Here is a 15,941-nt window from a genome sequence, read left to right on the forward strand (position 1 = left end):
TAATAACCTGTCGTACAATGCAAAAAACAGAAAATATATCTATTTCATGAGGATATATAGCTAGTATATAATATTATGAAGTTGTCGTGTTGATTCTAGTAATATTTGACTGCCCGTAGGTACTGTAATACTCGAATAACTTTCATCTTGGTTAATGGCTGCCCACGCTCACAAGTTCAAGGTAAACGAGTTCAACATCACCAAGACCCATGTTTATTAATGGTTGAACGTTCACGGCTATCTCCCGAGGGACGGGTAGAGGGCAAACAGAATACTGAATACGGCACACCTGTTATTTCTTCTTCATAAAAAATAACTACCTGCCACGACTTTCGATTGGAGAAGCAAGAAATTTACCGTCTGAAATCGGGTTTGTGTAGAGTTATGTAAGAGTGTATGTTATCTTCTTTATTAAATCTTGATATTTTATCCACGTTATGGGATTATATATTATTATCTCGACCAGTAAGACAGTCGCATCAGCACTTACATGAATATGCAAATGCTTTGCTCTTCAAATTACTCGATAATTTAACTGCTAATCGGTTGTCTTAAAATTAATGTTTGGATATAGAAAAGGATTTCATACGACAGTACGTCCGCCATTATTTAAGAAAGAAGGCATAAATAATATTTGAGTGAGAACCGGACAAGATTTTACAATCCCTAAAGTCGAATATTTATTTATTCAATCAACATATTATATGTTTATAAATATATATTTCACCGTGTAATGATAAATTTATTTATTCAATCAACATATTTGTTTATGAATATATATTTCACCATATCATGATAAAATTATTTATCATGATATTATGAAAATAAATAATTATATCATTGAAGAGGAAGATAATACTTGTTCGAGGAACGAACAAGGGTTGGGATAGCCGTATTTTAAAGGGCTATTCCACACAGATAAAGCATGGATAACGCCTATGGCTTATGACAGGTGAATGCGATAACACAATTTGTTAGGTTAATTCACAGTCAGCTTACCGGGTGGCGAACGAAGTCTGCATCTCGAGAATCATCTGTCAACACTGGAACGGTGATCGTTGTACGGTAGCACTCGTTATGTTGAATTGGATTGCGATAATTGCGATAAAATACCTTTAAGGGATTATTCAGATAAATAACCGGCGATACTACACACATTGGTTTTGACAAGAGGAACGTTTTGATGCGATTGTACGGCTCACGGCACTCCGTGATTATAGTTGACGTGTGTGATTTCAAACTGTACAGTTCAAAATCTGACCATACTATTGGTCAGCACACGGCCTGTCAAAAACAAATCGGCGCGACGGAACATTACTAGTAAATCTTAACGAAACAGAACAAGACACAGAAAATAAAATAAGATAACGGTCTCAACTTGAAATTAAACCCAGGTTCTATGTTTTACCGGGAAAATGTCTTTATCCACTCGACCATTGGATCCTAATTATTATTATACGTCACATTTATCGACATCATATTTCAAATTCAGAATTAACAATATTATCTTGCAACTTATATTTCCCATATTTTTGGAAGCTATCTTTTTAAATGATTACAAATTTCTAAAGAATTGTCATTAGGTATTCCTTATGGGTAAAAATCGGATGTGTTTATCCAAGACACTATCTAGGTTACAAAAAACAATTCAAAAGATAGCTGCCAAAAATATGAAAAAATATACCAGAAAATATCGTAATAAATTTTAAATGTGAGATTAATAAATAAGACGTAAATATAATAATTAGGTTGATGGGATAAATACGTTTTACCGGTAAGACAGAGATCCTGGGATCTATTCCCAGTTCAGACCATTATCTTTTTATTTTGTGTGTCTTGTTCTGTTTCGCATTTCATTTAGATTTATGAATATTATCTTCTTCTTCAATGATATATTACATTGGTGGGTATATTCTTCAAAAGTTAAGGAAAAGTTGTTCCATTGAAAAATAAATGATTATAGTTTTTAACAACATTTAAAACTAATTTTAAATTCATACAAAAATACTTGAGTTAAGTTATTATATAATAAAAGGTTAACACTTTGAATGAGTTAATATTTTTATTTTTTAATGATAAACTAATGTTTATAAGACAAGGTTTTATGCAAAGCATAAAGGATAACAAATAATTATTAACAATAATTAGTCGCCTGAAATATCAATACAAATTGAAAATATCTCCCGAGTGAAAATAAATGCCGCCAACGGGAATTGAACCCGTGCCTTCATTTCCAACCCGCCAAATGATTCAATATGTACTAGTACCTCAATCAACAATTACTGCTTATTATATATATACAGAGATGTGCAAAATGGGTACCCAAAACCATTTGAAATGCAAAATGGAAATGGGTCAAAACTTTTCCATTTGAAAATGCAAAATGCAAAATGGTTTTTAGAAAAGCATTTCAAATTCAAAATGGAAAATACCTATTTTCAAAATGCATTGAAAATGCAAAATGGTTTCTCAGGTCAAACAATCAAAATAAATAGAAATTTTAAACAATTTTGTCATTTAATAATGGAAATCAATGTAGACCAAACATATTACATGATGGTAAATCCAAAAACACCACGACTAGAGATTATGAAACCACAAAAAATTTGCGCGGGACTAATGTTGCCAACGTAAAAACATAGAAACTGCTATCTAACATTTAATATTACAGCGTCATGGCCCCATGTTCAGTATTTGAATCGGTATTTTTTGTAATGCTATCACTCAATTGCCAGGGCTCCTACCAGGGAGCAACTTGACAAATGAAAATTATCTCTCATTGCGAGGTTGAGGACCGACTGATATTTGGGGCTTATGAAAAAAAGATAAGTGGAGAAAGTAGGAAGAATGTTGCAAAAAAGCATTTAAAATGGAAAATGCATTGAGAAAAGCATTTAAAATGCAAAATGGTTTTTAGAAAAGCATTTAAAATGCAAAATGGAAAATACCAATTTTGCATTTCCATTTGAAATGGATTTATTTGAAATAAAGCACATCTCTGTATATATACATATATTTTTTTTACACGAGAGATATTTTAAATTTGTATAGATATTTCAGGCGAATAATTATTGCTTATAATAATTAGTTAATATTTACTCAATTATTATTCAATTTCAGTTAAAAATTGATTATAAGTCTTGGAAAGACTGTTATTATTTTAGCATTTCTTTAGTAGGTCATTATTCAAGCAGCATTTTAAAAATGTCTTACAAAATCATTATAAAAAAACGGTATATTTATATTAAATTGCAGGAAGTTAGTAATACATAATAAGTAGCCGAATATATTACATCATATATAATATGTTCTTTCGTGATGACATAATATTATGACACGTCAAGGTTCAGCGGGTTATAACCCTATATTATTTTATTAGATTAAGATTATATGTCGCTTGTATAAAAGGCCAAGCTAATATCAGCAGCGCAGCGCCTCCAGTGGGAGTTTTTCGGATTACATATTTATTCGTAAACCAGCTACTCGAATTTGCATGTAATAATATTAAAGCGATGCACTACGTCGTGTTATATTTTGAATCGAGCCGCTATCAATAACACACCTTACGTAAATGGCGATAAGGCTTAAATTCCCGCTTCACATCATCCACCTGTTTTGATTTAGGCAAGAAAAAAACATGGCCAAAAAGTGCCTTTTATTTTATTTTGTGGATGTTCAGGCATAAATATTTAAATGTTTTTCGATCATTTTATAAATAACTTAATTTGCCACATTATACATTAAAATCATAACCGAAAATGGGTTCGTAAGTAGGAGATTTTGAACTTTAAAGCAGTTTTCATAGGCCTTATACATTATTTTTTTCTGGGCTTATAAAAAGATTTATCTTAAGAAATACTCGATTATTTCAAAGGCCAGGATGTATTCTACTCGCAGTATTTAATTAAAGAATCTGAAACATTTCTAGGCCACCAAATTTTCAAAGCAAAAACACATGATTTTGCATTACTACGTAGTGCATCGCCTTAAACATTGTCTTGTTTTGTAAGGGTCCGTATAAACACGACAAGATTTCAGTGAGCCGATCTGCGAATTATAGGAAAGGGACAAAAACTCTGTAATGCGGTAACTTTTTCACAACATAATATCCCCAAAATAACTTTTTTCGACTTTTTCAGAATGATTTCAATTTAATATGTATTTTAAATTTGATCAAAACAGTCAAACGTTTTTGGAAGATATTTGTAACTGTAACTATTTTCTGACCGTTACTCACGGATATAAGTTATAAAAAGCACCTTACCATTAATCACTGTATTATAACGTAAAGTTGTTCGAAAAATACATAAAACCTTTTTCAAATATAAAATTAGAGGTTAGTAGTTACCAGCTTCCATTTTTCTAGACAAAGAATTAGTAACTTCCCAAAGAATAATCCTTAATGCCGCAGGTCTTCATCGCCAGATATTTTTCAAATTATCTTCTTGTTCTTCTGGAACCCTTTCCGATCGGAGGTTGGCTAGCACCAGGGCAACATAATGAAATGAGAGTCTTACCGTCTTGTCTCCTTTCGTGGATGATCCTCTGAGCGCATAGGTTGGGTTCTGGGGGCTCCAGAATGCGGCCGTTGGCGAACTGCGCATGCGCCGCGGCGCACACCACAGCCAGGACTGCGAAGCCTAATATCATCTTCATCACAAAACTGGAACAACAATACCATACATTTAATATACACACATTTATATATCTACACCGTGTTGCACGCTCATACCACGAATCTTTGGGAAGCGAAAATTTTTTAAACAGAGCAATTCTAATTACAAAAAAAAAAAATTGTAGTTCGGCTTTTCTTTACCGAGTAATGCAACATCACATTTCAAATCTTAAATAAAATAGGTGATCGAGTGGGAAAATAATAATTATAAAGATCTGTTTATACGAACGCATATATACTACACAAAAATAACGTTTCATAATTATTTTGGGCACTGATGAGTTTTTCATCCCCAAAGTTTCTCAAAACACAGTCTACACATTTACAGGTTCCATGATAAAAAAACAGTTACGAAATAGAAAATTCAAGAAATGTGAATAAAAAAATATCACCTAACCTAACCTAACGTCGCCTTAACTAACCTAACCTAACAAATAATTTTCTGTGTTATGTTTTTCTCAGTGAAATAACCCGCAGAATCCAACAAAAGGGTTCAATCTAGATCAAAACAAAAGGTACAAAAAAATTTCCAAGATCTTTTTGAAAGACTGAAAAATAGTTTTAACTTATTTCTTGACTTTTGAATGGAATAAAGCAAAATAGTTCATTATGGAAATAACTTTGCGAGCGGAAAACAGCTATAAGCTAAAAAAAATTCTGCACGAAAAGCACTTTTTTATGTAAAAAACGTACTTAAATAAAATGTCGATGTTTTATAAAATTTAGTTGATGATAATGATATTCTTAATATAGAAAATTCATTCTTTTCAAAATACCAATGTAAAAACCTAAAAATATTAATTTATTGTTATTACCGAAATGGTTGCGAGAATTTACATAATTATTATCTCTTCACAAATGACATCAACTCACGGTCAAGAACGAAACCTCGCCACCTGAGTAACATAGTATTTATTAACTTATGCAATATTTTCCATTCATTGTGCAAACTCAGTTGAAATATTCATGTATTAAACATTTTTTTAGATAAACAATACTTCTTGTGTTACGTTCGTGTTGTAACCTTGTAGACATTTTACAGAACGAATGCGATTTTATATTTAAATTATCTAACCAACAAAAAAGTTTTTACATAATTTACAGTAATATTATATTATTCACCGAGACTGACAGATAATCCCTGGAAATATGATCTACACAGATTTTGACGACAACTGATGTCACCAAATTATACAAGACCCCAGACTGAGCAGATATCTTTTTTCTGCAAAACTGGTAATTCTAATTCGCGTTCAAAAAAAGTATCTTTCTAATTTAATAAATCAAAACACAAATTTCCTTCGAAATTCTAAGATTTGTAAGTAGGTACTTAAATACCCACTTAATTATAAACGATATATTTAATGTAATTTATTTTTTTCAAATAATGATAATTCTTTTTTCAAACTTTCTTCAGGCATAGAAGTATCACAGAATTTGAAAACTAATTAAAATTCAAAGTTGACTTTAAAGTTCTGTGATAGTTCTATTCAAATTATGTTACTATTTCAGTTTTGTGAAGCAACTGGCCGATAATTTTATAAAAATAGAACTTGAAAAGAACCCTCACAAAACTTTAAAATCAACTTATTGTCAATTAATGAATTATTCAAATTCCGTGAAATAACATTGTCCTTATATTGAAAAACTAATAGAAATGATCTTTTTAAATTTGAAAAAATATTTTTACTTAAATATTGAAGACAATATTAGTGATTCCTAAACGAAAATCTGAAACAGAAAAATCAGAAAAGGAAACGGTCACATCTGGGACCGTAAAAATTGCGTTTGCATTTGCCTTGATAATGTGACATTAATCATGACGAAATCCAAAAATATTCGGATTTTCATGAACACGTGTTCCGATATCGTGATTCGTAATTTTTTTTTTAATTTCATCAGAAAACCTATTAATTTATTCGTTAAGATCTGCAATCTCGTTTTTGACCGGGTTACCAATTTTTGAAGAGTCAAATTAAGGCTTGCTTGAATAATAAAATGGATACAGCAGATTTTTCAAAACGAAAACGGAACACACAAACAAATTGACAGACAGATGAAATTCTAAACGGTTGAGTTAAAATACGACTTTGCTAAGCTCGTTCAATAAATTTCGATATTAATTTGATCGATTTCAGTAGAAGTAAGAAAAAAATGAACTTATCCCGGGCAAACTGATACGCCAACTTATTACTATTTGCTTATCTCTTGGATGACGTTCTACCAAGTCAACCCCTTTTAATAGATGTCATTATTTTTATTAATAATATACATACAAGCTTTTGTTTGGGATGGTGGTAACGCATAAATAAACCACACTCACTAGATCGATATCTTCGGGCAGAAACATATTGTTCTTAAAAAACCATAGATTTGCTAATATATAGACAGTAAAATTCTCACTCGGAGCCAACTTATTATACTATACACCAATGAAAAACTCCGAAAGTTTATTCCATAGACTTTCTGAGTTTTTCATTGGTGGATGTAGTTAGGCAATCATATGACGTCACAATATTTCGGTTCCAATTTTTGATCGGAGTAATACCCCCTGTGGTAACGTTTCTTTTGAAAAATTGTATAATTCCTTATTTGAAATGAAAAAAATGTTACAGCAAATAATAGAACATGGTTAATATTAATTAAATAGGCAGGTATTTTAAGTACCTGCTTACAGATCTTAGAATTTCAGAGAAAATGTTGGTTTTGATTTAGAAATGAGAAACACAATTTTGGACGCGAGGTTTACTGTTCACAAAACTACTAGAATAAATATGAAATGTTTATTTTCGAATAAAAAACACAGTTGGAGATACTATAAAAATCAATCAACATAAAACTGTACTCTAAATATTATAAAATAATTTAAAAAAAAACTAGTTTGGTATTTGAAATACCAACAAGTTAATTGCTTTGTGGACTGTGTTATGTTATGATAATTTTATACAAAATACACGAAAATGATTGTGTCAGTTTTAGTGAAAAAATTATAAATTTTATTCATATTTACTTTTGGATGCAATCGTGATATTGATTTGATATTAATAGCGGTGCAGTTATAATACAATAAATAATTTGCTCATGCGAACAGTAAGAATGATGATTACAAGTAGTAAATTATTACATTAGAGCAGACCCGTGAAAAATCATGGGATATTATAATTGCAAGATTTGTTAAGCTGAAAATATTTATTAAAAAAATATTTAACTCGGAATCGCCTTTCAAAAACAAACATTGTCCATTTTAGAGTCGATCAGAAATGTACTATTCGAATGAATACCTTTAGTGAACCTGAAACATTTCGAAAAAAACACATTTCAAATAAAGAACAAATCATTAATCAATTAATAAAAATAAAATAATTTTTTGTCTTAATTGTTCCCAAAATCAGTTCTAATTTTGAAAATCAATACAAATCCACGTTTTAGAACTCATTGCACCGGAGTTAAAGACACACAACAGAAATTTGTATTTTCGATATGTTGATTAATGATACATGATATTATAGCCTTCTTGTATCTACATTCCGTCCAGTTAAATACACAGCCACCTCTGCGTACCAATTGCCGACTGTATGCAATCTAGAAATCTAGAAACAAGTGATTATCTAAATTCTAAATGACAAAGTCCTGATATTATTGTTATTTAAATAGAATTACAATAGTTTTTATTGCACTGAGCAAATTCAGTACCTATCTGTTAGATCCAACATGTATTCATACATTTCTATTGTGTTTTAAGGGTGCCTTGGTAATGTGAAGGTCGAGTTACTCGAGTTTAATGTTTGCTGAGAATATGTTCAACAGCAATTATATCTTTTACACAAAGAATAGAATACAAAAGAATAACCATAACAAAGAAGTCTACTTTGAGGCGAGGACAATAAGTGAAGAGGATTCACATTTAGACCTTAACAGAAACAACCAAACTGAATAATAATGTTTTTTTTTTATCAAAATACATAGCGAATATCCTTGTTTATTTTCTTAATGTGAAACCGTTACAAGAGTTGCAACATCTCCTAACGGACTGACCAGTGAGACTATTACATCCCCAATTGAGGTATGTTGTGGGGCTGAATGTCGTAGGGATGGGAAGGCTATACAAATCTAGTCGCCAAACACGACCAACGCTAACGATTTCAAGCAACGTCTCAATTCTGAATGGTGATCTTTTACTAGGACAATATTGAGAGTATATTCCACTCTGGAACGTACCGCAAATATATGATTTTAAATTAATAAATTGTGAAATAACACAAATTAATCAAATTGAATTTACTTGCACACGCCGGGATTTGAACCCGTGATCTTCAGCTTGCTAGTCGAGAGCCTTACCCCTCGACCCCGAAGGCCGTCTATTACGGATACGAGCATTTTAATTTATTTAAAATACAGGCCATTAAAGGATGATATTTTTCGTGATTTTGGAGGCAACCTTTAATTTGGGAGGCGGGTATAGGTACGGATCGGAAGATACTGGTTGAACTCTCCAATAAGACTCTCTCGGAATATTGCCTTCCACCGCAAAGGATGGATTCATATCTCCGTTACTCCTGAACTCACTAACACCCAGATTCCGACCAACCACTTGTACCTTTTCCTTCTCAGTAGTATAGGGTTTTACAATAAGAAGTGTTATGTGTATTTAATTCCGGCCATAAAATGATTTTTTATGGCCGGAATGGGATGGTATTGATCTGGACAAGGTTTACTTTCAACAAGACGGCACTACATGCCACACAAGCAACGAAACCATTGATCTTTTACGGGAAAAGTTTCCGGACCGTGTTATCTCTCGAAGAGGTGATCACAATTGGCCACCGAGATCTTGTGATTTAACACCTTGCGACTCTTTTCGAAGGTCTACGTCAACAGCTCAGCGTCGATTCAAGACCTCAAAGATGGAATTCGTGAAGCTATTGAGGACATAAGGCAGCCACTTTCCGATTTGGTTATGGAAAATTTCATGAAAAGAATATGGTCCTGTAGGCGTGATCGTGGTGGTCATTTGACTGATGTTATTTTTCACTATTAACGGCATACCTTCTTCTTTATAATGAAATAAACATTTTATCAATTATATTAACAAATGGCATTTTTCTTTGAATATCAAAATAACACCTCTTATTGGAAAATACTGTATTTATGCAGTAGGTAGGGCAAAAATGATTTTTTAAATAATTGTCATTTGTCGGAGTTGAATCTAAAATTTAAAACAAATCTAATTCTATGGTCTATAACAGGGTTTTTTTAATTGGGGCACGCAGCTCCCACGGGGGGAGATACCTGATACAGTATTGAGACAGATATATGGGGAGCCATTTTTAAAACACCCAACAATCAAAATAAATTCCAGACATAAAACGAGTCCATGTATTTAATATTTACCGCAAGTTGTGGGTTTAACCAAAGTATGGTTATTTGTTTTATTTTATGTAATGTACTTGTCTTCTCTTGTTAACCGTGTTTTAATGTGCATGACCTTAATCGTAGAGAACTGCTTTAAGGTTAAACGCAACGCTCGTTGTATTCTACGTGTTCACAGATGGCGTTAATTAATTAATTTTGTTTAAATACGCTTTTGCAAGGTATTGCTTTACAGTATTAAGACAAATTATTTGTTTGCGCCCTCATATACGCAATATGAATATGAATAAATAGTTTTGTCCATATAAAAACTCAATTCTATCGAGAAAGGCATACAAATACAATATTGGATTGAATCATCGGTAAAATATTGTATTTGTGTGCCTTTCTCGAAAGAATTAAGTCTTTAAACTAACAAAACCATTGATTCATATTCATATTGCGTATATACGGGCGCAAACAAATGATTTGCCTTAATATTGTAAAGCAATACCTTGCAAAAGCGTATTTAAACAAAATTAATTAATTAACGCCATCTGTGAACACGTAGAATACAACGAGCGTTGCGTTTAACCTTAACGCGAAATACTCAGCGGGAAAAATAATAAGAAAAAGTTCCGATAGGCATTGATTAATGATGAGTTGCATTATATGGGTGAAAATAATGCATTTTTTCAGAGGTTCACCGGATGAAATTCATGACTATACAATATACATGTTTTGTGTAGATATATCCTAGATTATTATATCTGATATATCCTTTTAAATTAAGACCTACAACGAATTGTTTCACAGCATTTGAACCATTCATAAAATCCAAAGTTAACTTTCAAGTTCTGTTATTATATAATGATTGGCCACTTGTTTCACAAAAATGAAATAATTACAGAACTCGAACAGAACTAGAAAATTAAGACTGAAGTTTGAACAATTCATAAATTTAAAAGTTGATTTCACAGTTCTATGAAGTTTATATTTATGTTGTGTCATTTTTTCATTTTTGTGAAACAACTGGCCCATAATTATATAATAACAGAACTTTAATAGAACCTTTACAAAACTTGAAAATCAACTTTTGGTTCAAATTTAAAATTTAATTTTCAAGTTCTGTGAAAATTCTACGTTTAATAAATTATTGACCATATTTGAATAAAAAAATAGAACGTACAGGATGTCACCTGGTCATCAAAAATTAATTAATTTCGTAATACTTCAAGTTTTGACACTAGCATCACGAAATTTGCACAATCTTTCGTATATGAAATTGTTGGGTGAAAAGCAATGGGTTTAAGTTCTCAACCTTATTTCTATCATGAACTTAGGAGCACTGGAATATCCATTAAAGTATCAGAAATGAGTTTAGATGGAAAATAATTTATTGCATTTCTAGGTCAAAAGTATTACATATCGATAGCTTAGAGCTAAAAAAAATATTTAATTAATTTTGGTCGAAGATTGGTTAAGCACTGAAATATACTAAATAAAGTCTATATTTATTTGTGTTCAGGTATCGCATCAACTAAATTTACCATCTCAAAGACATTAACATATTTTGCAAATCTTCCAAGCAATTTTTTTATGAACAAATATATTTATCTCCTAATATCTTTATGGTAAACGAAATTTCATACCAAAATACTGTATTTACATCAGATATCAAAAAATCTAATTTACCAAGTTTTGCAAAGGTTCAAGTTCACTTTTCTTAATATTATTATGATTTATATAAGATAAGCTGAATATTTTGGTTGTGCAATGATAGAGAACTTAGTTATCAGATGATTGAACCCGCGAAGCCTGTCAACGCATTTTTCTACCCAACTACTAATCTTATTATGACGTATGCATCTGAATATACTGAATACTACAAACTACCACGTCGGAAATACAGGGTTTTCCAATAAGAGGTGTTATTTTGATATTCAATCGTTAAAGTTCAATGGTTTAGTTGCTTGTGTGGCACGTAGCGCCGTCTTGTTGAAATTAAACGTTGTCCAGATCAATACCATCTAATTCCGGCCATAAAAATCATTAATCATCTCTCGATGGCGCAATACATTCACCGTAACTGTTGCTCCAGCCTCATTTTCGAAAAAGTAAGGTCCAATGACTCAGCCAGACCATAAACCACACCAAACAGTCACGCGTTGAAAATAAAGAGGCTTTTCAACAATAACGCTTGTGTTTTCCGAGCCCCAGATACGACAATTTTGCTTGTTGACGAAGCCACCGAGGTGGAAATGGGCCTCATCACTCAAGATGATTTGCATTTGATTCACTCAAGTGAATTTTAATAATTTTAATGCGTTGTTGAAGCGTTTATCATTCCATTTTTATTAATGGTGTAGTTTCTACTTGTCAAATGTCAAAAAATGACAGCTTCAAAAGTAACATCTATCGAAATAGCGGGCTATTAAAAATAACACCTCTTATTGGAAAAATATGTGTTATGTACATATATATTTCATATTTCGATGTAAGACTTAGTTGACCTGGACAATTCAATACACCAGCAACATGTGTAGTGTATATATGGTTTGATAGTGAAAGTGCAGATGACGACGCATCGAGCAATGCGCATAATGCACGGAAGTAAGAAGTAGGTAGGTAAGACAGACGGTTGAAAGTGTGTGAAGAAGTGGAGTGAGTGCAATGGTAACTCGGCCACCCGAATAAACAGCCTTTCAACGGAATGAGGATATCCTTTACAAAGATGTGTTTATGGTATGCACTGTCATTTGAATACCCGATTGATATATTAAAAAGTATAAATTTAAAAGTAGAATAATGTCAATAATATAGACTGTTCAATGCGCATATATATACACACACATATAGGGTTTTCCAATAAGAGGTGTTATTTTGAATAGCCCGCTATTTCGGTAGATGTTACTTTTGAAGTTGTCATTTTTTGACATTTGACAAGTAGAAACTACGCCATTAATAAAAATGGAACGATGTGTATTCCTCACTGTCAAGAATACTAAAGGAGGGAAATAACTATACCGAGTCAGTTGACATCTTCAATTTACTTAAAAAATACAAAATATTGTTATTGATGCAGTTTAGTTATGTATGATAAATATGTACTGTATAAATTTACTATTCGTAAATACCCCCAAAAAGAGCGTTAATAGTGAATAAATAATTGAAATAAAATTACTTAGTCTGAAAAAAGTCCTCCACAACACAGGTGAGCGTGGATGACAATATACAACCTCTTTGAACTATTAATATGTTAAGAAAAATAAAATTTAAATTGTGTTAACATTCATCAGTTGTTTGGACAAAGATAGCTGAATCAAATCGAGATTATATGGCATCGAACCAATTCTACGACCAAACAGCACAGACTATCAAAGCGGTGGAGTTAATGAAAGTTGGTGTAGGAAAATATGCGTATACAGTGGGTAAACCATGTTGGAGATATTTATGGCCCATCTCCTTTGTTTCTATTATTTATAAGTTTGGAAGTAGTGGTTTATGAAAACTTTATACCTCATCGGCTTCAAAATAAATATTTGAAATTAATTCAAACTATTTCAAAAATATACAAATATATTTTAATATATACTCGTAGTTCGTGTTTCGAACTATGGTTGTTCTTTTTAAAATGTAGTTCGTATTTCGAACTACAGTAGTTCTTGTTAAAATGTAGTTTGTATTTCGAATTAGTGTTGTTCTTTTTAAAATGCAGTTCGTATTTCAAACTAAAGTTGTTCTTTTTTCAAATTAATCGATTTAGAACAAAAAATATACACACTACCTACACAAATATATTGTACTGAATTAATGTGATAGTCAAATTCATTTGTGTAGATTTTCTCTTTTAGAGTTTTAGAGTCTCTCCTCTTTAAAACAGATTCACATCGATTTTAGATTCGCTTAAATATACTCACTTGATGTTTTCCACTTACGCGAGATGAAATTCAATGCAATGGCAAGGTTAGTAAAACATGATGGGAATAATGCGGCAATTATTAAATTGAGTACTTTATCTTTCCATGGCAAAAAGTTCCAGCGTTTCACTCACGAATTTCCCATGCTCCGAGTAGAAAATATGACTATCTATCTCCGTTGGTTAGGTTTCTTTGCGTTAGTTGAGTGAATTGACCTATGTTTAAATAGAAATCTTAAGTTATGTACTTAAGTGGCGCTATTTATTTGTTGTCAACACGAAGAACAACTTCTTTGCACTTAAAATGATAAGGACGGGTTGTTTCGGAGAATTTGAACCATTCTTCAGATTTCAAAGTTAATTTTCAAGTTCCGTGAAAGATTTTTTCAAATTCTGTTGTTATTTCAGTTTTGTCAAGCAATAAGCCTACAATGATATAATAACAGAACAACTTTCATAGAACCCTAAATGAACGATGAAGTTTGATGAGTTGTTCAAATTATTTATTTTATTATTAACGCATTATCGGGCTTTTACATGGTAAATTGACAGTATATGTATGTAAGTGTAACATAATACATGGATAAAATAGCTAAATATAATGTACTCATAAGGCAATTAGAAAATAAATTTATGTAATATACTGATAAGTATTATAAAACAAATGTTTAAAAAAAGAAAAAAAATGTCTGTTGTATCTATAGAGAAAAAAACAAATAAGTAATGGCAAAATACCAACGCCGTAATTAATATTGAATTTAAATAATAGTAAAGTAAATGGAAAAGTAAATAAATAAATAAATGGTAAAGTAAATCAAAGTATAATATACATATCAAGTATGACCGTACATGCTTACAGTAATTAATATGCGACCAAAAAAATTCTTCGAAACAACCCAAGTCTTTTGATGCGTTTTAGAAAAAGTATCAGCTTAAATAATTTCAAATGGAAGAAAGAAACATTATTTATGACGGGTTGTTTTCAGTTATAACAGAGAATTTGAAAAATTCTTAAAATTTAAAGTTAATTTTCAAGTTCTGTGAAAGATTTTTTTAAGTTATGTTATTATAAATAAATAAATAAAATTATTTCAGTTCTGTCAAGCAACTAACCTATAATGATATAATAACAGAACCCGAAAATGAGCGTTGAAATTCAATGAATTCTGTAAATAGTCAGAAATAACTTGTCCTTAATAAACATATTCTAAATCACACGTTTTTAAACAAAATTAATTTAAACACAAATTAACAGACTGACCGATAGTAAAAAAAAGGTTTTACATAAATTTATTTATTTAGTTTTAATATAGTATATTGTACGATTCACCATCCTCTCGATAGTTTATCCAAGGGATAATGCACATTAATAAACAAACAACTAAACACTTGCAATAGTTAGAAAAAACTTAAAGTTATCCGATATATGGCCTCAATTTATAGGTTCTTAATAGTAAATCCAAAATATACGTTATCCCATGGACAAGCTAACAAGATGGCAAAGAAACCCTCAATATAACATTAATAATTTATTTTATCAAAGATTTTTTTTGTAATATTTGTGAACGGTTGCCGAATTAATTGTATTAAAAGATTTATTTTCCACCGATGTAAGATATATTTATTAGGTAAGTACTACGTTTACACTATTTGTTCGTCGTTTACACTATTTGTTCGTCGTTTATACAACATAGGATTTATATTATAAATGTATTTTTAGTATATATTAGGGCTTACCTTTGAATGAAATCTGATAAAAATCGATATACTGAGCACAAGTTTCACGGGCCGTGTCGGAACAGCAACTGAAGATGGCGCGGTGGGGTCCCCGTATTTATATCAACTGGATGAGATGGGGAGGGGGAGGGGAGGGGGGGCTAGAAGCTTTGGTCTCGTCTCCACGGAAGAAAGGAAGAAGATGACACTCCATGCATCAGCAGGACAAATGTTGGGAGATTCTAATGGGCGTTTTACACGATGTTTACACCGACCTTTTTG

General features: G+C 31.4%; 1 protein-coding gene across 1 annotated transcript in view; it reads right to left on the reverse strand.

The window, feature by feature from the left end:
• Positions 1–15,741, reverse strand: part of LOC149411069 (uncharacterized) — a 34,931-nt gene extending 19,190 nt beyond the window's left edge. The window contains exons 1-2 of the mRNA XM_089647500.1: positions 15,681–15,741; positions 4,518–4,663 (exon numbers count right to left, since the gene is read on the reverse strand). Coding sequence (XP_089503626.1) covers positions 4,518–4,656 — 139 coding nt within the window. The 5' untranslated portion in view covers positions 4,657–4,663; positions 15,681–15,741. The remainder of the gene's footprint in view (positions 1–4,517; positions 4,664–15,680) is intronic.
• Between the last annotated feature and the right edge of the window lie 200 nt (positions 15,742–15,941).

The sequence above is a fragment of the Hesperophylax consimilis genome, chromosome 26 (genome assembly GCF_061612785.1).
Source record: "Hesperophylax consimilis isolate HC1 chromosome 26, BYU_Hcon_1.0, whole genome shotgun sequence".
In the NCBI taxonomy this organism is placed as follows: Eukaryota; Metazoa; Arthropoda; class Insecta; order Trichoptera; family Limnephilidae; genus Hesperophylax; species Hesperophylax consimilis.